This window comes from Geotrypetes seraphini, chromosome 4 (genome assembly GCF_902459505.1).
Source record: "Geotrypetes seraphini chromosome 4, aGeoSer1.1, whole genome shotgun sequence".
Lineage (NCBI taxonomy): Eukaryota > Metazoa > Chordata > Amphibia > Gymnophiona > Dermophiidae > Geotrypetes > Geotrypetes seraphini.
The window spans coordinates 203,102,988-203,127,454 of record NC_047087.1 but is presented as its reverse complement, the minus strand read 5'-3'; the positions used below and the strand labels follow the sequence as shown (position 1 = coordinate 203,127,454).

At 42.7% G+C, this 24,467-nt stretch overlaps 1 protein-coding gene across 12 annotated transcripts in view; it reads left to right on the top strand.

The window, feature by feature from the left end:
- The first annotated feature begins 425 nt into the window (after nt 1-425).
- The window catches only part of CAMK2G (calcium/calmodulin dependent protein kinase II gamma), a 543,897-nt gene continuing 519,855 nt past the window's right edge, over nt 426-24,467 (top strand). For 3 of the 12 annotated variants that reach the window (XM_033940486.1, XM_033940504.1, XM_033940488.1), the window contains exons 1-2: nt 429-734; nt 1,315-1,409. In XM_033940486.1, coding sequence (XP_033796377.1) covers nt 670-734; nt 1,315-1,409 — 160 coding nt within the window. In that variant the 5' untranslated portion in view covers nt 429-669. Of the gene's footprint in view, nt 735-1,314; nt 1,410-24,467 lie in introns of all 12 variants that reach the window. The other 9 variants (XM_033940495.1, XM_033940498.1, XM_033940484.1 and 6 more) reach the window with 8 other exon arrangements.

The following is a 24,467-nucleotide window of genomic DNA, read 5'->3' as shown; positions in this document are numbered from 1 at the left end:
ACATTTCCAGGAAGATACATTGGAAGATAGCTGGACATTTCCATTAAATTACATTACATTAGAAGGTAGTTGGTTTCAAGTTACATAATGAGGTTTCAGGTTATTTTGTGACATAGAGAAGAAGATTCCAGCATGATGGCTATCAAATGCTAAACAAAATAACCCAGCTAGATTTCTGCAAGGGACTGTGCGTGCACCTGCCGCTGGCCTAGAAGCAGTGCCCACAGGCGCGACCTGCACAGCAGCAGCAGCTTCTCGCATGGGCACCGTATACTCTAGGGCGCTTTATCCCCCTCGCTCCGGGCCAATAGCGCGCTTTATCGGGGGTCTGATTAGTACAGCGCAGTGACACGATGCAGCGGTTTCCACGAGAGAAACGAGAACGGCGCGTCACTCGGAGGGGGGGAGTTGTTGCAGGAGCAGCAGCTCTCCCCCCCCCACTCCGCCTTCCCTAGCAGGGGGGAGGAGGGAGTGTCCCCAGCAAATCTCGCGGTGCTGGGCCGCCCTCCTCCCTCCCTCCCCACCCCGCGGTGACTGTGCACAGAGAGAGCCGAGAGAGGGAGGGAAAAGCCGCACGAGAGCAGCACCATTAGCAGCAGCAGCAGCAGCCGCCCTGCCGTCTCCTCCTTCTACCCTGCCCCATGCTCGAGCAGATCTCGCAGTCCTAACATGGCCACTACCGCAACGTGCACCCGCTTCACCGACGACTACCAGCTCTACGAGGAGCTCGGCAAGTACGGGCCACGGGAAGCAGCGCCGCCGCCAAGCTCCGTGCCCCGGGCACGATCCCCGACCTCCCTCCCTCCCGGCTGCAATGCGGCGCCCGCTCCCTGCAAGGGGGACGGTCTGGCGCCCGGATCCTGGCTCACGTTCCGGATTCCGGACGGTGCCCCTCGGTGTCTTAGTGCGTAGTGGCGGTGGGTGTGAGCGCCCCACCTCAGCCGTCGGTGCCGGTAGCGCGCGTGGAGGGGGTGGTGGAGAGAATGGACTCCCCGGCCCCACTTCCCTCGCCCGGGGCCGGGGCAGCGGCTCTGCTCTTCCTCCTCGCCTACCTGCAGGCAACACGTTCTGCCTTTGAAGTGAACTTCTGCACTTCCCTCTTTGTGTGCTGCCAACTCCTGCCTAAAGCGAGCAGTCGGGGCTGGTTAATTGCTGACCCCCCCCCCCCCCCCAAGCTCCTGCTTCGTATGTACCCGTGTGTATGATAAAGATTGTGTCTGTGACCGTCCCTAACTCGCATGTGGCACTTTTCTCGCTGGTCTTGCCTCAGTTTCACAGCTCTAGTCTTTTTTTTTTTTTGTGAATTAATTCTAGGGGGGCCTTCTCTGTAGTGCGCAGATGTGTGAAGAAAAGCACCTCCCAGGAATATGCTGCAAAAATTATCAACACCAAAAAGCTGTCTGCCAGAGGTGAGTGGGCCTTGTCATTTTCTCTTCCAGGGAATGAAAGGGGAGGGCAGCGGCTGTCATTTAAATGTGGTTGGTGGATAAACCGCTCAGTCCTCAAAGTTTTACGCCTGGGGGTTTGTGTTTTGTAAATCTTGCTCATCTGTAAAACCTCTGTCTCTTGCCTTCTATGGTCTCTTTATAATTTACTCAGCTTGCCCCACAGACCTCAATATTTGATCAATTGGTAGCTGGTGGATTCTGAGGATGAGACATTCCCCAGGTTGCACAGAATATTTTTAGGATTGATTGTTGGGGCGTCTCTCATTGATTTTTCTCCTGCTCTGCAGATGCTGCGCCCAAATGTTTGGTTTTGGGAGTATCTTGACAGAACCTCATGTGTTCTGGGTACAGTTTTTAGCTCTTAAGTATTGAAAGTATTCTTAATATGTTTCCTTTTGGATTTCATAGTAGTACATCAGACATTTTTTTAAATCAGTTTAAAACAGGTTATTTCTGGTATGGTTTGGCTACTTTTTGCTTGCTTCTGTATCTCCTGAATGTATTGTAGCTCTCCATATCTAACATTGCACAGAAGTTTACTTGAGAATAACACTTCAGTAAGTAAAACCATCATTGCATATTTTTCCTTCACGGCTGCTCTGGTTTTCTGTGGTCGAGCCTTATTATTATTTTTATAAATTGCTTCAGATGATGTGTGACAGAATACATATGAATGCAGAGGTAAAGTAGCATTGATTTTTTTTTATTTTTTATTTTTAGAATGTTTTCTCCTTAGTTTAATGCGTATTTTAGTTACGTGTGTTGGGATTTCTTGGAAAGATAATTCAGTTACGAATGCTGGTAGATTTATGCTCAGGAAGAGCAGTGCAAAGGTTGGGAGTGGGTAAAAGGTATTTGTTTTTTTAGGCATTAAACCCCCTCCCCCCAAAAAAAAAATAATTCTATGTACAGTGTTTAACCTTTTCATATGGTAATAAATTTTACGTTACGCTGGTTCCAATCGTAATTATTTTAGCAAAGTTTTGTATTATACATTACGGCTATTGTAAACATAATGTAAATAAGTCATAAGTCTGTAAATTCAAATATTTTGTGTGCCTGTCGTGTACTGTATGTCCCATGCCATGGGACATACGACGGCAACGACATTTTTGGAATGTCCCGTCAGCCGGGACATACCATAAGAAAAGGTTAAGGTTGTGCTTGCACAATTTAATTGATTAATTGGCTTAATCTGCACCAAGAATTGCTAATGAACGTGTGTTAATTGACAGTAATTGACATCAGAAGTTTATGCAGATAATTTGGTAGGCACATCGCACAAAGTGCCATGTGCCATGTCCAGTGCGCAAATCTAAAAGGAGGCATGGTCAGGAGGCAGAGTGTGAGTGTTCCTAAAAGTTATTTACCAACCAACAGGTTGGCGCATAGCTTAGGCACACTCATGTAGGCCCAGTTTTAGCTGGCCTAAATGGGTGTGCCTAAAAGTTATGACCTGCACAGGCACTAAGCGTGATTCTATAAGGTGCGCATAACTTTTACAGAATTGCACTTACTGCCATACTAGTCACAGATTTTTTTTTTTTTAAACTTATTTATTTTTTAAGACACCATATATAGACTCGGGCCTTAAATGAATGTCAAAATTGAGTGCGTGACACTTCTTATACCTTTGTGTGATCCGCCATCTTTTCTTTGAGGAGCTTTTGTAGGCTACTTGAGGCTAAGGATAGTGGAGTGGCCTGGCCAAGCTTGCTAGGAACATTAGTGGGAGAAAGTGGTGTTATCCACAGTGTCCATAAGGGAAGAAAAATCAGGTATAATAAATACTGCACTAATAGACATTTTTTTTTTCTTTGAATCTTCTGGCCTTTTATTTTTCACATTGCAATCACATGGGCGATGAGATCAAGTAATCACAAGTAATCGATAACATGCAATTACTGGCCTTTACTTGCGATTAGTGGCCTTTTATTACATCTATTACATTTGATTATTGGTCTTTTATTTTTCATATTGTAATCGCATGAGCGATGAGATCAAGTAATCGCATGTAAGCGATGAGATCAAGATGAAGCAGTCTTTGCTGCTTCTGTTGTGTTTCATTCAAGGTCATGGCTGAAGTGTATTTTCAAAGACCAATTTCAGGGGATTTACGGTTGTGTGTTTGTGGCAGGAATGTATATAATAGCTTTATGGCGGATTGACACAAGCCTAAGTGATGTGTAGCAGATTGCACTGCTAATCAAAATGTCCCTCCATATTTGCAGAGGTTAGGGGCAGAGTCGGCCCGCAAATATGGAAAAATCATGAATAACTTTAGGGCCGCCTCCCTCTCGCCACTGTAGTTACTTTATAAAGCCTGGTGGGGTAGCGGTGAAAAGGGCAGGAGCGATCTTCCTATGCTCCTGCCTTATGCAGAGCCGGGAACAATAATGGCTGCCATGTGTTCCCATGAGACCATGGGAAGTCACGGCAGCCATTTTTGTTCCCAGTTCTGCACAGGGCAAGAGTGTAGGAAGATCGCTCCTGCCCTGCTTCACTGCTGGACCACCAGGTTTTAAAAAGTAAGTAAGTGGACAGGTCTGGGAGGCGGAGGTGAGTCGCCCAGATGAAAACCGCGAATAACCGAATTCGTGAGTTCTGAACCCACGAATATGGAGGGGGATGTGTAATTCAAACTGGTGTTACAGTACAGTATCCAAAGAGGTGTGTTTTACTTTGTTGCTAAGGAGTAAAACTTCTACTTTGCATTGGTGTAACTTCTTACTGTAGCTAATTTTCCTACGTTACAAAAACTGTAACACGGAGGACACTGTGGCCAATTACCCTCCTACTCATTACAAGACCACTATGACATAACATGTAAGCAAGGGTTATGCGGTATCTTTCTTATTGTGGACTGAGATGCTGTCGAACAGTGTTAGACCTGTCTGTTCCTGTTTTAGTGGAAACAAGCAAAAAAAATGTTGTCCTCTTACAGAAAAATGCAAAATGTTTTTAGGTCATGAGACTGCCAATTCCTTGCATGCTCCTCTGACGACACATGACATAGTCAGGTGGCCTGCAGTTGGCCTGGCATAGGGCAATACATACCTTAGTGACTAAGTCAAGGAGAGGAGGTTGAAGCCACATATAGTGTCTCTTCTACCTTTTGGCATATAGGGCTCTGTTACTGGAAACACTGCTATACTTATTAGAACTGTCTAAAAACTTGGCAGTTCTTGGCCTGGTCACCTTTCCTAGTTGTACTGGAGCAGTTTTGTGGGCAACAAACACGATAGAATTGTTTCACCGTCCCCTGCACTGCTTGCCTCGTTCTCTTTCTAAGCTGCATTTGTATGCACTCTGTAAGTAGAACACACCTTGAATGGGGCTGGTCCCTCCCTGTCCTCAGGTGGAACAGGCGGGCACTTGTGCTTCCGTCATACACACAGATGAACAGGATCTTGCAAATGGCATGGCTCTGTTTGTGTTTGTTTTGGTTGAACTTGCCGGTTTACCCCTGCTTCTTTTGGGCATCTAGTTTTATCCTGAGCCAAGGTTGGGATCTGGTACTATGAAACTTTATTGAAAACTACCCAGGATTTTCCCCTTCCTTCTCTCTCCTAGTTCACACCAGTGCTCCTGGCAATCCTAGAGCTTTGACTCAGTTGCTTGTTGGTACTGTTGAGGAGTCTTGGGAGAAAATACTTTCAAAGTATGGTATAAGTTGCTGCGTATGTTCAGTGTATCTCTTTTGTGCAGGCTTTTTGTGTGTGTGTTACTTCAGAGTGCCGGGCAGTGGAAAGAGTTTGTGTTGCCATAACTGAGATGATGCCAGAATCTGCCAGAATTCCCGGCTTAGGTTTTCCTGCCTTTTGTAGGTTGACCATATTCAGGACCTGGACGCTGGTTCTTTGCGTAGCAGCGTGCTATAAAGTCACCATGTCTGCCCTATCCCTTGGCATTGTAATATTTCAATGCTTAGCCTTGGCGAAGTGTATCTCGCAGGACTATTCAAGGTTTTAGTACATGGCATTGAAACGCAGCTGAATTGCATCTTTACTGATCGCATGGTGCAAGAGACTCTCGCATTACAGCTGTATTGGGGGACTGATGGCTGTGAGACATGAGGGGTTTACAGTGCTAGAGCCACATCTGAGGGGGACAGTGGTCTGAGGTGGATTAGAAAGCACATTAGCTTGCAGTCTGCTTCAGGGGTGTTTGTGCTTATTTGATTTATGTGGAAATTGCAGCGCTGGCCTTAGATATATAGAATAAAGAAGTCAAATTTCTAATATTTGTGTCAGAAATTTAGTGAAGTCTGGATGGTTCTAACTGTCTGAAACAATACTATATTCTGCTGTGGGGATGGGGGTGGAATATTTGTAATTTGTGGGTTCTGCTGCTCTGTAATATGGCCATTAAAAATTGTAAAAGGTAGCAAAATGGAGTACTGATGTCAGATCTGCACCCTTCAAGAGCAGGATCCTTGCATGCAGCTGGAGGTTTCTGAACCAGCACCCCCCTGGATCATGGTAAAACCATGGGAGTGATTAAACTGTCATTGAGGTATCCTTGATGAATGCAAGTACAAGTCTACTCCATATTTACTGGTTTCTCTGCACACAAGTGAATTGGTAGGAAAAATGCATCTGAGGAATGTTGTCTTATACCTTTTCCTTTCTGTTTTTTTGGCAGGTTTTTTTTTTTGTTGTTGTTGACATCAGTTTTCATGCAAGACTTAACAGTTTGCAAATGTGTGTGTATATAACAGTATAGCTATTACCACACAGTTCACAACCTGAATAATTAAATGGCATTAACTAATCTTTATACCCTTGAAATGTTTTATCTAATCTGTAAATTTCTCTCTTAATTGTCTTACACCTTTTTAAACAGTTGAAAGGCTTCTAGATTTGTTTCACTTCACGTCTGTCTGGATGATATGACATTTTTCATTTTGTTTTAATATGTAAATTGCATTTTCTTAAAATAAGTTTTTAACGTGACATTTGAATGACTCGAGGATAGACATGCTGGAAACCTGTGAAAGGTTAATGGAAGAAGGGCATACAGGGCTGTCCAAATTCTGTGTAAGTGAACTTGGACCCTCCCAGCGACCTTCACACGTCCCTCTCCCAGGCTTATCTATGGAATCGGGGATTCAGCATTTTGGTACCAAGTTCAGATCTGAGATGTGGCAAACAAATAGGAATATAAGAAACAGGTGCTCGTGCTCATCTTGTGAGTTTATCACATGTAAAATTTGACACCACAGTTGTCATGCCGATAGAGGAGCAGAGTCTTAATTGCATATGCCAAAGCACCTACACTTGGAAAGCTAATAAGGCTGGTAACCATTTAAGAAACTTACTCTTTACCTTCTCATCAGCATAACCCAATAATGCCTTCTGCAAATATGAAAAGAAGCTGAAGGGCATAAGTTTGAAACTTGTGGGCAGTAGCACCCATCATCAAGGCTTCATCCCTGGCTGTTGTCTGTTTTGCACATCTTTCAGAACATATTAAGAACAAACCAGTCTCACTTGGAGAATATATCTCACGTTTACTTACCCTGTGCTTGAGTCAGAAATGGCCAGACATTTGGGCTCTTAAACATTGGAATTTCTAAAGGAAATACATTAATAGGGGAATGGGTTTATAGGTAAATATGATGGTCTGGAAGAGAAACACCATTTTATTTTCTCATAAAAGAACAAGCCTTTGCTCATCTCTGACGTAAGAAATGTTTTTTTTTTTGGCTTTACTCTGCCATTTCTGTATGCTTGTGCAGGCATGGGAGCGTGTCTCAGAAATGACCTCTCAACCATTTTCTGTGACCTGGGCCTCAAAAGGCAGCCAGGCCTTTCTGAGGTATTCTGTAAAATACTGAAAGATGTGTTGGTTGGAAGAGGTAACAATAGCAAGAGAATCCACAGAGGAATGCAACGCTAATGAACTGTTTGCCCTGGAATTACCCTGACGCAGCGGGAGAGATTGTAACACCGCGAAACGTTGACAACGTCAGTCACAGCGTGGCAGCGTTCTACAATACAGCCCATTCCTTTAAAGCAGTGGTAGGGAACTCCGGTCCTCGAGAGCCGTATTCCAGTCGGGTTTTCAGGATTTCCCCAATGAATATGCATGAGATCTATTTGCATGCACTGCTTTCAATGCATATTCATTGGGGAAATCCTGAAAACCCGACTGGAATTCGGCTCTCGAGGACCGGAGTTCCCTACCCCTGCTTTAAAGAATTGTTGACGTAAAGACTAACGGCAGATAAGTAATTCAACTGCTATGAATCTTATGAACCCTAGAGTTGCTGGTTTATGATTTTTTGATCTGCTGAGGTTATTGTAAACTAATTTTTGAACTAATTAAGAAATATTACAAATTAGTACTTGAATTGATCGATTAAAGACAATCTTTATGAACTTATAAACATGACAGTAAGCCCACGGGGAGTCTACACATAGGGCTCCTTTTACGAAGTTGTATTAGGGCATTAACGCGCGGGAAAGCGAGCGCTACATTGCCATGCACGCTAGACGCGAACGCCAGCATTGAGCTGGCATTAGTTCTAGCTGCATAGCGTGCTGTAATATCCTGCTAAAAAACGCTAGCACACCTTAGTAAAAGGAGCCCATAGTTAAGCAAAAGAAAATAAGGACAATAGCGAAAAAGATACAAATTAAAAAGATTGAAGAATTTATTTGATGCATAGGAAGGACGGATTTTTTTTTTTTTTTTTTTGCCTATGACATAATCGGGAGCGAGTGAATTGATCATGTTTAAAACCCAGTTTGGTTAATTGCTCCATATTCTGAGGCTTTTTTCACCTCTTATAATGCAGTTTAGACTCTCCTAAATAAAATAAGATTATAAAGAAATCTCAGTAAGATATAACTCCACGGTGGTTTTTCTGTTTAGTTTATATTGGTTGGAAGAGGGCCATTCTGCAGGATTTTGCAGTCCCTTGCAAGTTACTTGGGTTGATGGGTATTCCCTGATAATTTTTTTTGTGACTTCTGCCTGGAGTGTAAGGGTGATCAAGAGCTGAGGAAAGAGATTGGTTCTGTGTTGCATTTCAAATGTTAAGGCTCAGATACCAGCCTGCATTCTCATTGGTGGAGAATACAGGGTTACCGTAGGTCACCTCTCACTTTACCCTGTATATTTTATAAAGGACAGGAGCAGCTTGGGCAGGATTTCAGCTGCTGGCAGGCCTGCTTGCTTGTGGTCATGTCATGGAAGGTGTAAAGTTACCAGATCTGAACGAGATGGCTGCTCTGTGTGTTTAAGGTTAGATTCATAATGTAGGGCCACTCTTATCTCAGGTTGGACTAGTGTCCTTTCCCTTCACAGTGGGTCAGTTTATCTGCTCTGCACAGTGCCAAGACCTCTGAGTTGTAAAATTGTGCTGGGCTCCCTGCTTCAGAAACATTGTTGAAAGCTTCCATGGTGATTGGCTTTGTCTTTCCACTTCAGTTATGGATAGACGTTTTCAATGTCCTTGACAGTATTTGTATTTCAGGATCTCTGCAGTGAATGATCAATGAGACATATCTGATTTAAGAAGTAGGCTGCTGGTTTGTAGGGCCGTTGTTTTTTTTTTTTTTTTTTCTAACCTCAATAAGCAGATCAGGTTATGGACCTATTAGCATACGTACACATCCTGGTGTGGACATGTTTTCAATCTTCCTTTCTTTAGAAATGAAGCATGAGCTAAATCCTAAATGCAAATATTTGTAACACTCTTTTCCTCTTCCTCCTCTCCCTCCACCCCTGACAAACACAAGGCCTTCTGTTTTGGAAAGTATTGATGGCTTCAGACTTATGCGTATTACTGTTCTGTGGGAGTGAGGGAAAGGTACTAGAAATGCATGGGGGGGGGGGGAGGGATTGGCACTTCCATTGGGGAAGGATGCTGGTGTGATGCTGGGAGTTTGAGAATACGAGGAATCTTTATCCTCTTTCATTGATGGTTTAGTAAGTTGCCCGGTTGTAACACTTTATGCTCTCTTACTGTTGTGTTAGGTAAACACAGCTAACACACATTTCACCTCCTGCAAATTTACTGCGGATCACACTGAGATAATTAGCTTGTCATCGTTTAATTTCCTTCATCCTGACTGGTAAAAAGAGAGAACTTAACATTCCCTGTTCTTCAGTAGTCATTGGCCTGGTTCTGGCCTTGCTCTCATGCAGGTCACCTCCCATTGCTTTTTTATCAATGATCTTCAGAAGGTTGCCAGATGTTACTTGATCCCAGAACTTTTTTGTATTAGTCAGACACAGCAGAAAATTCAGAGGCGTTTGAACCTCCAGGGATCTGATGTGGTATTAAAATTCAAGGACGAGCCAGATCAAGGGCATTCTGTATTTGGTGAACAGAACTGCAGTTCTGCAGCACTTACTGAAACTGATCCAGAGACGGCATTCGCACAAGCGCCACTGGGACCCTGCACCACAGGCTTTCAAACCTTGCCGAAGTTGAAGGAGGCGCATCCTGCTTTGCTTTGGAACTTTTCCTCCCCTCCCCACTGAATTTCTGCCCTGATCCTGTGTAGCTCTGATAACCCTGTGATTGATCAAATCTCATTCCCATAGCAATGTGTAACTTATCCAGGAGTAGAAAACTCTGATGGCCTCAAACTTCTTTTTCATATTTTGAGACAAACCTTGAAGCCTGAAATGATGCTGTTGCAGTTGGGGTGAGCTAATTGGTCCTTATCTGCCTCCTGGGCTGCTATTTGACCTTTCCTGTTTCCCTTCCTCCTTGCACTGATAGACCAGGAAGTGAACCAGAATTTGCACTGGATATTTGTTCAACTGTGGCACGTTTCAGGGTCTTTTTCACTCTGTATCTTTATGCTTATAGTCATGATGTGATCACTCTTTTGTATTCAGCACACAGACGGTGCACAACTGCTTATTAAGCATTGATGATTTAGGTCCAGATTCACTAAGGGCATGGATCCGATCCGATCCGTGAGAGATCCGATACACGTCTGGGGAGCTGATTCACGAATCGCCCTCATGATCAGAATCACGCCCCAACCGACCGCCCAGATCACTCTGTAGCGATCCAGATGCATGCGCAGACCATCTGTAGATGGTCTGCGCGTGCTTAAAGAGCAGCGACCTTTTTAAAAAAAAAACCAACTTTTAACTAGCCCAGCGAGCCTGTGGTTTTAACCCGCTTTAAACCCGCGGGTTAAAATCATGGGCTCGCACTGCGGGGGAAGGCTGGGGCAGAAGCAGGGCAGCGCTTGGGGCAGAGGGCAGGAGAGTCGAGTGCAGAGAGCGCAGGAGATTAGGGGCAGAGCAGGGCAGCAGGAGAATCGCGGCAGAGAGTTGCGGCTAAAGAGAGCAGGAGAATCGCAGGAGATGCAGTTGGAAACAACTGAGCAACTGGTCCCCAGCAGTATCTTGTTTGTTGCTCGGCCAGCCCGGTCGGTGTTGCAGGTTTTTTGGGTTGTTGTTTTTTTTAAGTGAATCACTGCCTGCCGTCCCCCCTCATTAGCATATGTGGATCGGTAGATGATCGGGACAGAGGTTAGTGAATTGGGTCAGAGGGAAATCGGGTCACCAAGGGGTTGCTAAATGGTCGGAACTTGATTGGTGGGCTTAGTGAATCTAGCCCTTAGTGGGGAGAGCAGCATGATACTCATTAATAATAAAAGAAAAAAAAAGCTTAGAACAAAATATACAAAAGGCAATTTTTAAAGGCAATTACATGCATAACACTTTTTTTATGTGCAGAAATGGGCAAATCATCTGATATAATCACATATGCATATATGATTTCAGGGAGATGTTCTCAAGGCAGATTGGGGACATATGTTTTGATTTCAAAAGAATCGTGCACTTAAGGTTTTTTTTGTTTTGTATTTATAGAAATTTATCCTGATGGTATATTGTAAACTTGATTCAAAGGAAATTCCTCACCCATACCATAATTGAGGAACATAATGAAAGAAAATCTTGCAGAACTCAAGGAAATAAAGGGAATGATAGCCCACAAAAAGAGAGAATCCACAGTAAAAAAAAAATAAATCCTTTTTGAGGAGGAAGAAAAAAAAAAAGTCAAGGCAGTTATTTAGAGATCAACACATTATGCCTGTTCTTACGAAGGGCCCCCACCTCCAAAAGCTTCAGCTGCTCCATTTTTCAAAAAGGCCAGTAATTAAAGATAGATCAAAGAAAATTATTTGAAGACTTCTTAAACTCTTGCGTTGAAAGTGCAAGAATTTTTTTTTTTTTCCCCCCAAGGTCCCCTCTTGCCTCAAAGCCAAGCACTGTTTTCTCCTTTCCTTGGTGCTTTTTTATATACGCCCAGAAAAATTCTTAACTTACAACGTAGAACTTCATCGTTCTGATGGGGAAAATAGAAGCGCATGACAGAAGCTTTATCTTGGGCAAAAATAAAGGGTACCAAGAAAGCTGGCCTAGAGAGTTGCACGGGGATAGAAATCCCACCCATCCCTGCCCGTCAGGATCCTCTCCGTCCCCACCCATCCCCGCAAGGAATTACCTCCATCCCCGCCTGTCTCCATAAAAAGCAGCAATTACTTCTGGCAGGATCATCAATTCCACAGTTTCTTTTGTGTTTGCGCTGCTGTTTTCCTTGTGGAATCTCTTTGGTGGAACCCTTTTTTTTGTTTTCTATTCAGGTAATTAACTTATAAACCCCCTATTTTACTAAGGCTGACGTGTCCATTATATTATATGGATGCACCCTGCTTCCAAAGCCTTCCATCCCCGTGGGAGTCCCGTTGGCTAGAGGGGGGTCTCCATGGGAGTCCAGTGGGTTAGGGGGGATTCCTGCGAGATCCCTGCGGGATTCCCGTTCCTGTGCAGACCTCTAAGCTGGCCTTTTAAACCTATCTTCCCAGAGGATTCCATTGATAGGTGATATTTAAATAAATTTAACTGTCACTGGAGAAGTTCCCTGCTTTTTCTTGCTCTGCAGGCTTCTTGTTCTGCTTTCCAAATGACACATAATTGCAAACTTTTAGGCAGCAGCATAGTAAGGGTGAGCGGTGCCCTGGGATTGTGGTGCCCCACCCCCACCATGCGCACGTATGCTCCCTTGCCTTTCTCTGTACCTTTTTTAACTTCTCTGGCTTGAGCAGCATGATTACGTTGGTGTTGGTTTGCCCTTTGACGTCACTTCCTAGGTGCGAGTCCTGGAAGTGACGACGGAGAGCGTGCCAGTGCAGGCAGCAACCTTGTGCCGGGGAAGTAAAAAAAAAGAAAAGAAAAGGTGCCGGGAAGGCAAGTGCTTGTGTGGTAAGAAGGAGTGGGGGAGGGGCAGAGAGAGGAAGGGGTGTTGCACTGTTAGGAAGGCAGTGCCCAGGGTAGACTGCCCCCCTCCTTGCCCCCCCCCTTAGTATGCCACGGCCATTAGGTGACCATGCAAGGGTTTGTGAAAAATTCAATACCAGGAAATTGAGGTGCATAGCTTTAGTCTCAGTATTTTAAAGTTTCCATTGTATATCCACCACCCACACTGACTGAACCTCTTTCAGGGCTTCATTCCCTTCAATAAATCCATAAGCCTTTGGAAAGTAATTAGAGATTCAACAGTTTGGGTTTTAGAAATAAGCAATTTGAGGAATAATAGCAGAGTTGGTGTAACAATGCCATTGCTGACCATATCAAATCCAGTAGAAGTCTGCAGGACTATTCAGTGAAGGAATCAACAACACTGACAGGGCTCCCCCATCTCCTAAATTCCCTGAGGCAACTTCAGCTGGCACCTCTGATAATTGTTGCTCTAACGCTGGGATCTTAATGGTATTTCAACAGCACCAGTCATTTCCATCTTCTCTTTTAATGACTTCCTGGGTTAACATTCCTCCTGCCAAGGCCAAAATGTTACCTCAAAGCCTCACAATGTTTCTAGATCAGGTCCTTGAGCTGCTGGCAGTGGATTTGGGCCATTAGGACTCGGCAATTCATCTTTGCCCAAAGGTGAAGACCCTCTTTGTATAGCCTAGCACTGCAGGAACATTCTGTGCCTGAGAACTGCTGACAAAACCATGAATAGAAAGTTATTCTCAGCCTGGCAAAGGAGATGAAGCAGGCAGGGGACCTCAACTCTTTTACTTTTTCATTTCGACATCCCAGCATCCATGAAACAAAACCAACGGAAAAGTAAGTTAAGAGGCAAAATATCAGAGTTGAATATCATGGCTGCCTAGTCGACCATCTTGGATCCCTTCTCACGCTTAGGCTTTTTCATAGAAAATTAAAATTTGTTAATTTGTTTTACATTTGATGCATGTGCACTTTACTAATTTCTGTATTACGTTCCCCATCTGGTCCTGTTATAAGAGGATTATACATTTATTTAAATAAATGAAAAGTACCTGCACAAATCTGAGTGAGTCCATTCACATTGGTTTCTGAAAGGAAATGTATTTTTCCTTTTACAAATCAACTGAAAAAATACCGTACCCATCGATTATAGACACATACATTCTATTTAAAAGTTGGCCCCAAAGCAAGCAAAAAAGAAAAATGCCTAAAATTGGGAGAATGTAACTCATTAGCCAGAATTGTCCCAGATATCCAAATTGGTAGAATCTTTTAGTGAAGAGCCAGGGTCATGCTTTTATTAGTGTTATGAAAGAAGTTCATTTTGGAGGTGATGGTTCATATGTAATGCATTCCTTAGAATGGGCATAGCCCAAGATGGGCTTTTGTCAGAAGTAACAGTGAGCTGAATCTCTTTAAGGGTGGAATAAATCTATATGATACGCCTGAAACTTGTATTTCGAAAGATGAGCAGAAGAAGAAACAAGAAGTAAGGCTGCAAACAAAGGCACGGCTCAGTTTTTAAGCTTTTGAGTGCCAAGCCATTGATAGTCAATGAGATTGGGTAAATATATCTTTACAGCTTTAACTGGTCATATGTGCACCTGACTTTAAAGTGTAAGCCTGTGTGCAAAGAACTGCTGTGGTCCAATCAAGATAAGCCAACTACAAGTAAATATAAGATTGGCTGTCTGTCAGGAGGGCTGCAGCAAGTTAATTACACAAAACTTAGCAAAGGCAGATTTTAACAACTGCTGCTGTTTGGAAGTGGAAAGACAGTTTAGATGTCCTCAACTATGCATGAGAGCAATACAAGATGTGACAGACATGCAAATCTTTCATGCATATACATTAATGGTATCCTGAAAACCTGATTCTTTGGTGGCCTTTGAGGACTGGGAATGAATACCAAGGATTTAGGGTAGAGAATGACATGGGGACAAATTTTTCCCCATCCCCGCAGGAACTCAATTTTGACTTGCATTCAGATCGACTTGTATTCGAGTATAGATGGTATCAGTTCTTTTGCATTTTAAAATACATGGGCTGGCTGTCCTCCTCCCTGGGGCTCTTGTGAAGAAACTGCATGGGTAGTCCAAGTGTGGAAGGAATGGCTCCTGGGATGGGCTGGGGTATAGGGAATGGCATAAGCAATTTTCTAAGTCACTTCTGGAGGGTTCTATTTGCATATCCGCTAATGTCCTTTTACTTGAATGTTGTGCTTGTACTACTCTGGTAATGTTTGAACTCTGAATTTGACTGGATGTGACTTAATAAAAACAACAATAATAAAAAAAAAAAAAAAAAAACCCTAATGGTCTGAGCCTGTGGCCAGTGTGTGCAAATCCAATAAGTCTCATATATTCAGACTGACCATACATTATCTGGTTTATCCAACTTTAGTAACTAATTGGCAGTCATTGTTTTCAGTCAGATTCTTTTGAAAGTGAAAATTTCAGGCTTATAGCTAATGAGATGGTTGCCTTTAATTGCTCTTGGTTTTTCTGTGGGATGACATTGTGGTGTTGACTGCATTCCTCCGATCTGTAGTCTAAGATCAATAAACTGGGTAGGTCCATTCATCAAAACTGCCAGCTGTATAAATGGCAAAATATCTGTAGAATCTTCAGCTTACAGCATTTTTTATTTTCATGTTGTAAAAGGAAGATACTGTGGCCAGTTTGTGGGATATTTGACTCTGTCCCACAGATGTAAATCGGAGCTCAACTGTTCGTACTTCTTGTGTGCTTTGTAGTGTTGAGACCTACATGTAGAACTGATGGTGTACCCCTATGGACAGAGCCATCGTGTTATCTGTGCATTTGAATTTTTCAGCTTGAGGGAGTCTCATGTTCTCCCATTGCTGAAATTTTGGAAGGTAAGCTATTTGAGCCTACAGTAGTGTGGGTGGGTGGGAGGGAGGGGTCCAGGTTCAGCTCTAGAGGGCCATAAATAGCTTACTTTTTAGCTTACTCTTAAAAAGAGTACATGTGAGATATTTGTATATACAGTAGTATCCTTTCTATGTGAAGTGACATGCATAGGATAAAGTATTACATTTGCTGGTGAGTGTGTGGTGCAGTTGTTAGAGCTACAGCCTTGACACCCTGAGGTTGTGGGTTCAGATCCTGCACTGCTCCTTGTGACTCTGGACAAGTCACTTAATCCCCATTGCCCCTGGTACATTAGATAGAGTGGGAGCCCACTGGGATAGTTAGGGAAAAATGCTTGAGTATCTGAATAAGTTGTAATCCGCATAGAATTGTAGGATATGCAGTATATAAATTATTAAAAAAAAAAAAAAGTCAAGCGAGTGCTTCTCTGGTACCTCGAAGGTACCAATGAGTTTTGCCTATTGGATAACCTTTGTGTTCTGACCAGTCATGCCAAGAAAGGGAAGAACAGATGCTGAACTCTCAAGTGGGGGTGGGAAGAGAGACAAAACTATTTTTACAGTAACTCTCAAGCAACCAGAAACTACAGGTATCTGGCATACACAAATCTTCATGGGTGCCGGATAACTGAGAGTTTTAAGTTGTCCTGTAAATGGAATGTCAGATAGGAGCTGTGATATATTTTAATCCACTGAGGAATTTCAGTCCAGTACTGTTAGGGCACCACAGAGGCACTATAAAAGATTTGAACTCGCAGTCTCCAATCTTCAGTTCATCCCTACTACTTCATCCCTAGATCTTCAGAGAAAGATATTTTTCCAAATCATAGCATAAACTTCATGTTCTAGCACACCAGCCAATGAGAGAGGATTCATATAATATTTTTAATGTACATATGTTTGCATCTCACTAATAATGAATGTATTGTAGCAGAAAAACTCACATGAAAGCTCAGATTTAGAGGTGAGTTTGCCTTCCCCCATCCTAGGAAAGACTGGGTTTCAGAGTCCTTGAGACCCTTTTATTTGACTGTGGTTATGTGAACAGCAACTTTTGATTTGTTGTAGAAGAGGGTCGAGTTAGTTGGACTCTTTAATGCTGGTATCTGGATCTCCTATCTAGAAAAGATGTCTTTGAGATGGTCTCATGTTATTGAGCATACATCTTACAATATTTCCTGAAACCCCCCCTCAAAAAAAAAATAACCCCCCCAAACTGTTTGCAGATTTTACTAACTTATCTTGGTCTGATAGGACTTTCCTGGACTAGTTGCTCTCTACAGCCTCCTGCCCAACCTGCTATTGCCTGAGGAAGGGCAGTATATTAAATCCATTCTAAATCATAAACATGTAATTTTATGCTCTCCTTTGATGTGATGCAGAGTGTGGGTTAACTGTATTGATTTCTTCCTCTTTATTAGTGAACTGCATTGCTGCAGCCTAGAAAGTGCAGTGGAGTTGGTGTGTATGATGATGCAATCACTATCCTGTATACTTTTTAGGCAAACCTGAGGGAGCAGTATTTTCAAGGACCATTGTTAACTTAGTATGGCTCTTTTCTTGTCGAAGCCCCTCTCTGAACTTCTCTGACTGAGGCAGCAGAACACATTTTTAGTTGGGGGGACAAACAAACCAGTCTCTGGCCTTGTCCCACCCCTCTAATTGCAGGTACTGGTTGGGTCATGGTCTCAAGTTGTCCATCCTATTCTTCAGCCCGTGATGCTGACTTGGGTTTGATGTGTGAGACCTCCACTTGTTGAATATAGACCTTGATGGATCTTTTTAAGCATTTACACGTGTTAGGGGAGCAGGTAGGCATTTGATGGAAGGTACATAGAGAAGAGCGTTTCGGTTCAGTGGCCATTTAGGGAGCGATTTATTGGTCATATGTGCAGCAAAGAAATTCTGTAATTGATGGATTGTGAAGCCACAGATTAGTTTATGTAAATCTTTCCTGCTTCTGACTAATGCAAATAAACTTTATATCTGATGGACAATCCGAGTCCAAAACATTTCTTAAAGTTCAGAAAACACTTAGTTAATGCTTCTTGAAAGTTTATTTTAATGTTTTGCTCAGATTTTTGTTAATGTTTATAGGGCCCGTATAGGGCGTATGAATATATATGTTCCTGCTGCATTCGCATACTTTCCTTGGGGTTTAAATATGGCAAAGCAAATCCAATCCGAAACTTGTTCCTTTTAGTGTACTCTAAAGGTCATAAAAAATGGGACTCTGGTGCAGGAATCGACACGAGGAGAAACAATTCTAGGCCTAGTTCTTAGTGGAGTGCATGAATTGGTACAGGAGGTAATGGTGCTGGGGCCACTTGATAAAAGTGATCATGACATGGAATAAGTTCACACAGGAAATCCAATACAGTAGCATTTAACTTTTAAAAAAGGAGACTGATAACATGAGGAGAATGGTGAAAAAGAAACTTAGAGTAGTAGCAAAGGTCAAAAATTACATCAGGTGTGGACGTTATTCAAAAATACCATCCTGGAAGCCCGGGCTAGATATATTCCATTCATTAAAAAAAGAGGAAGGAAGACCAAATGGCAGCTAGTGTGGTTAACGAGTGGGGTGAAGGAAGCTATGGAGGTAAAAGAGAATCCTTCAGAAAGTGGAAGAAGGATCCGAATGAAAATAATTGTAAACACAAGGAATATCAAGTCAAATGCAAGGCGCTAATAAGGAAGGCAAAGAGAGACTTTGAAAAGAAGTTTGTGCTGGAAACAAAAACACATAGTTAAAAATTTATTGGATATATTAAAAGCAAGAAGCAGGGAACAGAATCAGTTAGACCGCTAGATGACCAAGGGTTAAAAGGGGCTCTCAGGGAAGACAAGGCCGTAGTGGAGAGATTAAATTAATTCTTTGCTTCGGTCTTCACCAAGGAAGATGTGGGGGAGAGTTACCAGTGCCAGAAATGGTATTCATTTCTGATGAATCAGAGAAACTCAAATTTCTAACACTGTATGTTTATTTTGTAACCTGCCTAGGAATAGGTGGGATGTAAAATTTTAAATAAAATAATAAATAAATTTGACAAATTGAACAGAAGTAAATTGCCAGGACTGAATGTTATACATCCCAGCGTGCTGATAGAATTGAAAAATGAACTTGCAGAGCTATTAGTAATTAGTAATTTTTCTTTAAAATCCAACATAGTACTGGAAGACTGGAGGGTGACCAACATGACGCCGATTTTTAAAAAGGATTCCAGAGGTGATCTGGGAAATTATAGACCAATGAGTCTGACGTCAGTGCTGGGCATAATGGTAGAGACCATTATAAAGAACAAAAAGAAAGAGCATATACATAAGCATGGATTAATGAAAAAGAACCAAAATGGATTTAGTCAAGGGAAATCTTGCCTCACCAATATACTGCATTTCTTTGAAGGGGTGAATGAACATATGCATAAAGGTGAGCCGATCGATTTTGTGTATTTGGATTTTCAAAAGGCATTTGACAAAGTACCTCATGAAAGACTCCTGAGGAAATTAGAGTCATGGAATAGGAGGTAATGTCATATTATTAAGAACTGGTTGAAAGAAAACAGAGTAGGTTTAAATGATCAATATTCTCAATGGAGAAGGGTAAATAATAGGGTTCCAAGAAACACAAACGTCTAGCTGCCTTAACCAATCAAACACTTCCAAAACCTAAGGCTGTAAATAGTAGGGTTCCTTAGGTGTCTGTGCTGGGACCGCTGCTTTTTAACATATCGGTGATCTAGAGATGGGAATAACTAGTGGTATAATGAGATTTGCTGATGACACAAAGTTATTAAAAGTTGTTAAACCGCAAGAGGATTGTGAGAAATTGCACGAGGACCTTGTGAAACTGGGCATCAAAGTGGCAGATGATATTTAATGTGAGCAAGTGCAAAGTGATCGTTGAGGATATATTGAAACCCTCAGCTCAATGTGTGGCGGCAGCTAAGAAAGCAAATAGAATGTAAGAAATTATAAGGGAAGGAATGTAAAACAAAGATTAAAATTTTATAATGCCCTTGTATCACTCCATGGTATGGCCAGCCACAACTGGAATACTGTGTGCAATTCTGGTATATCTCAAAAAAGATATACTGGAATTAGAAAAGAGAAAGAGAAAGTGACAAAAATGATAAAAGGGATGGGACAACTTCCATATGAGGACAGGCTAAAGCAGATAGGGCTCTTCAGCTTGGAGAAGAGATGACTCAGGGGTGATATGATAGAGGTCCGTAAAATACTGAGTGGAGTGGAAAGGGTAGAAACATAGAAAAATGATGGCAGAAAAGGGCCAAAGCCCATCAAGTCTGCCTACTCTAGTGACCCTTTTCCTTGATTTTGCTCACCACCCCCTGCCTTTACATCATTAGAGATCCCACATGAATATCCCATTTATTTTTGAAATCTGCCACGCTGTTGGCCTCAATCACCTGCCGTGGGCATTCATTCCAATGATCGACCACCCTCTTGGTGAAGAAATACTTTCTGGAGTCACCATGAAATTTCCCTCCACTGATTTTCAGCAGATGCCCTCTGGTGGACGAAGGTCCCATAAGACGGAAAATATCCTCTTCCACCTCGATACGACCCGTGTTATATTTAAATATCTCAATCATGTCTCCTCTCTCTCTTCGTTCTTCAAGTGAGTACAGCTGCAATTTATTCAGCCTTACTTCATACGGAAGATCCTTGAGCCCCGAGACCATCCTGGTGGCCATCCGCTGAACTGACTCAATTCTCAGCACATCTTTCCGGTAATGTGGTCTCCAGAATTGAACACAATATTCCAAATGAGGTCTCACCATGGACCTCATTATGGCATTATGACCTCTGGCATCCTGCTGATAAAACCTCTACGGATACAACCCATCATTTGCCTTGCCTTGGAGGAAGCCTTTTCCACTTGATTGGCAGTTTTCATGTCATCACTAATGACTACTCCTAAATCCCGTTCTTCCGTGGTCCTAGCTAAGGTCTCACCATTTAACATGTAAGTCCTGCACAGATTTCTTTTACCCAGGTGCATCACTTTACATTTTCTAGCATTAAAGTTGAGCTGCCAAGTCGATGACCATTGTTCCAATAGTAGTAGGTCCTGCGTCATACTGTCAGGCATAGTGCTTTTACCTACTATGTTGCACAGTTTGGCTTCGTCGGCGAACAATGATATTTTTCCTCTGAGCCCTTGGGTCATATCGCTTGTTTACTCTGTCCAAAAATACTAGGGGCATGCAATAAAGCTACTAAGTAGTAGATTTAAAACAAAACAGAGAAAATATTTCTTCACACAATGTATAATGAAACTCTGGAATTTGTGGCCGGAGAATGGTGAAATCAGCTTAGCAGGTTTAAAAAAAAAAGATTTGGATAATTTCTTAATAGAGAAGTCCAATAGACCATTATTGAAATGACTTGGGGAAATCCACTGCTTATTACTAGGATAAGCAGTATAAAATCTGTTTTATTACTTGGGATCTAGCTATGTGCTTGGGATCTGGGTTAGCCACTGAGCTTGATGAGCTTGTCCCAGTATGGCAATTCGTATGTTCTTATGAATATGGATAATAATTAGCAAAAATATTTATTTAAGTTTTGACATACTTGCAGGATTCCGCCGGGAGTAAAACATTTTCACTGAAGCCTTCCTAACGAATCTGTGAAAAAGGAGTTGGCAGATCAAAAGAAAAGGGCCATTAACTTGTACAGCAAAATATTTACAGGTCGCTTTGTTAGTTCACTTTAAACGTAACAAAATAAGGTGATACTTTCGGCCTTTTTTTTTACAAAGCCACGCGGCAACAGCCCCGAAGCCCTTTAAATCTCTATGGGCTTCGGGGCCATTTGCGCAGTGCAGCCGCTAGCTTGGCTTTGTAAAAGAGGCCATTTGTTTATTGGATTAATTTAATACATTTTTTGACAAGCTTTGAAGGCACAGCCTTCAGGCCGGTTATGATGACAAAAAGTATACAAGTATATACAGTGAATATACATATGAAAAGCATGTTTCGTTATATATATTTTCATTTATGTCTTTTGCTATAATCGATCTGAAGAAGATGGCTGTACCTTTGAAAGCCCTGCCTAAAAAAAGTATCAGCTTAGGAAAATAAGGTGATATCTTTTTTTTGTTGTTGTTATTGTTGGACTTTGCTTTATATCTATTGCATTTTTATAGTTAAAAAGGTCCCTTTTACTAAAACTTAGCACATGTAATGATATATGCTAAGTGCCATGCGATTCATAGGCATGGGCCTAGCCAGGATCCGAACCAGGGAAGTGCAAACAATCTTAGACTGAGAGAACTACACTGAGATTGGACTCGAGCTTGACTAAATGTGTGTGAGCTAAGCAAGCAGACTTTTCCGGTTGAAGGACATGACAAAATAGGCTCTCTCTCTGACCAACCCCCCTCTGTGGAATCTCCTTGCTGTTCTGCTCCTGAACCGACAACCCTTTCCCTCCCTCATGTGGGTCTGGCCTCCAGTCAACCCCCCTCTCTGTGTGGAGCCGATACTTATTATCTGTGGACCCTCCCAAAGCAGCAGTGGCAGCCGGCCAGCAGAGGAAACACTCTAAACAGGCTGCTTGCGCCAGCTCCGCTAGGACCTTTCCTCTGCTGCGTCGGAAGTGACGCAGCAGAGGAAAGGCCTTGGCTGCAAGCATTTGGCATTGCATTCGTTTTCGGTCTGTTAGGTGGGTGCAACTGCACCTCCAGCAGCCCGCTGGCTATGCCCATGTCCATAGGTATAAAAGAAGACGTGCAACATTTCCTAAGTGAGGCAGTGGCTTCTTTTGTTTTCGAATGATCAGTGCATTACTGGTACAGATCCACCTCTTACAAATATGTAAGCCAGCATTAATAAATTACTAATGTAGCTACCGCAAAAGTCATTCAAGTCATAAATTATTATCAAATAATTGTAAATTGTCTTATTTCTTGCATAAAATCACTTTTAGGTAATCAGTTACAGTATTTCAGTGGACGTTAGGTGTTTTCTGCCAACTATCTTGACGTTAATTTGTGTTTTCTAGTATTTCTGTAAATGGGCTTACCTCTCTAGACCTTGACTGGGGCGACCTTAATGCTTGGTGGGTAATTATCCCTTAAGGTTCTGTGAAGATCTGCTTTCTGAATGGGTTTTGTAATGTAATTTATTTCTTATATACCGCTACATCTGTTAGGTTCTAAGCGGTTTACAGAAAATATACATTAAGATTAGAAATAAGAAAGGTACTTGAAAAATTCCCTTACTGTCCCGAAGGCTCACAATCTAACTAAAGTACCTGGAGGGTAATAGAGAAGTGAAAAGTAGAGTTAGAGGAAAAATAAAAATAAAATAAACAGTCCCAGGATGCTTATGTCTCCTCCCCTGCGATGTTCTCCCATCCATGCATTCCCTCCCAGACACACTGCCCGTGCCCCAGCCGCTCCAAGGAGGCTGCCCCAGATGAGGCCCACGGTGAATGCAGGATTCTCTCCTCTGCGGGAAAGCCGCCCGGAGCCGACAGTCGATCTTCTTAGCGGATTGCATGGGGGGAAGAGTTCACACTCTTGGTAGGATCGGGTCTGTGTGCTCTCGGTGGTTGTGGCTGGCCTCGTTGCTGCTTAGGTGTAAAAGCAGTTGATCTCCACTGCTGCTGATATTTAAAAGCAGGCAGATTGATCTCTCCAATGGACTGCAGGGGGAGGAGTTCACACTCCTGGCAGGATCGGGTCTGTGGGCTCTTGATGGTTGCGGTAGGTCTCGCTGCTGCTTGTATGTAAAAGCAGTTGTTCTCCCACTGCTGCTGATATTTGTCATGATGCTAGTGTACTTGGATAAATATTTGGGGTTGGAGGGGCAGAAGGAGAAAATGGGTAGATTGTTTGCGAGACAGTGTGAAACCTTGAAACCTAGAAAATTATGGTAGATAAGGGCCATATGACTTTTTACTATCCCTTCTTCTCCTTTGTGCTTTTCTCAAGCTTTCTGGAATTCAGATATCTTTGTCTCCAGCACGTCCGCCTTCCATGTAGATTATTGAGCTCTGTCGACGTGCAGAGACTGAGTTAGTTCTCTGTCCCAACCATTTATTTTCTCTGTAATTGGGAGGAGATAACCTCCTACCTGAGTAGAGCTGAGATTCTTGGACAGGTCTAAGGTTGTGGGTTCAAATCCACGCTGCTCCTTGTGACCCTGGACAAGTCACTTAATCCCCTCATTGCCCCAGGTACATTAGATAGATTGTGAGCCAGCCGGGACAGACAGGGAAAAATGCTTGAGTAGCTGAACCGTTCTGAGCTCACCTGAGAGAACGGTATAGAAAATTGAATAAATAAATAAATTGTGAGGTTAGTTAAAAAAATATCCATAATATGGCAATTTCTGGAATAGGCCAGATGGACCTCTAGAGTGAATAGATGTGGACATGGTTATACTCCTCCTTGTCATGGTAGCAGGGGAGGGTGATGTATCAGGCGCTGAGAATGCTGCCAGTTTTGAGGGATATGTCCTTTAATTTGTCACCTTGCCTAGATAATGTCGTTCAGTACTACTAAATCAGGCTGAGAACCATGGGAGGCAGCATTGTAGGTGCTGTGGCCCCCCCAGTATTGATCAAGCTCCTTTATTGTGTCCAGGGAGGGATAATTTATATTATGCTTGGCACCTCCAACCATTTTGAAATGTTGGCACCCATGCTGAGAATGTAAGGTCTCCCTTTATACTGAGTATAACCTGTAAGGAGGAGTGGAGGTGAAAGGGTTTGGGGGAATCCCCTGGTGCAGAGATGTCAGATGGGAGATGATCCGTACTGCACACAAGCGTCTTTCTGCCTGGGTGTTCGTCAGAAGGGCTCACTGTCCTGCTGTC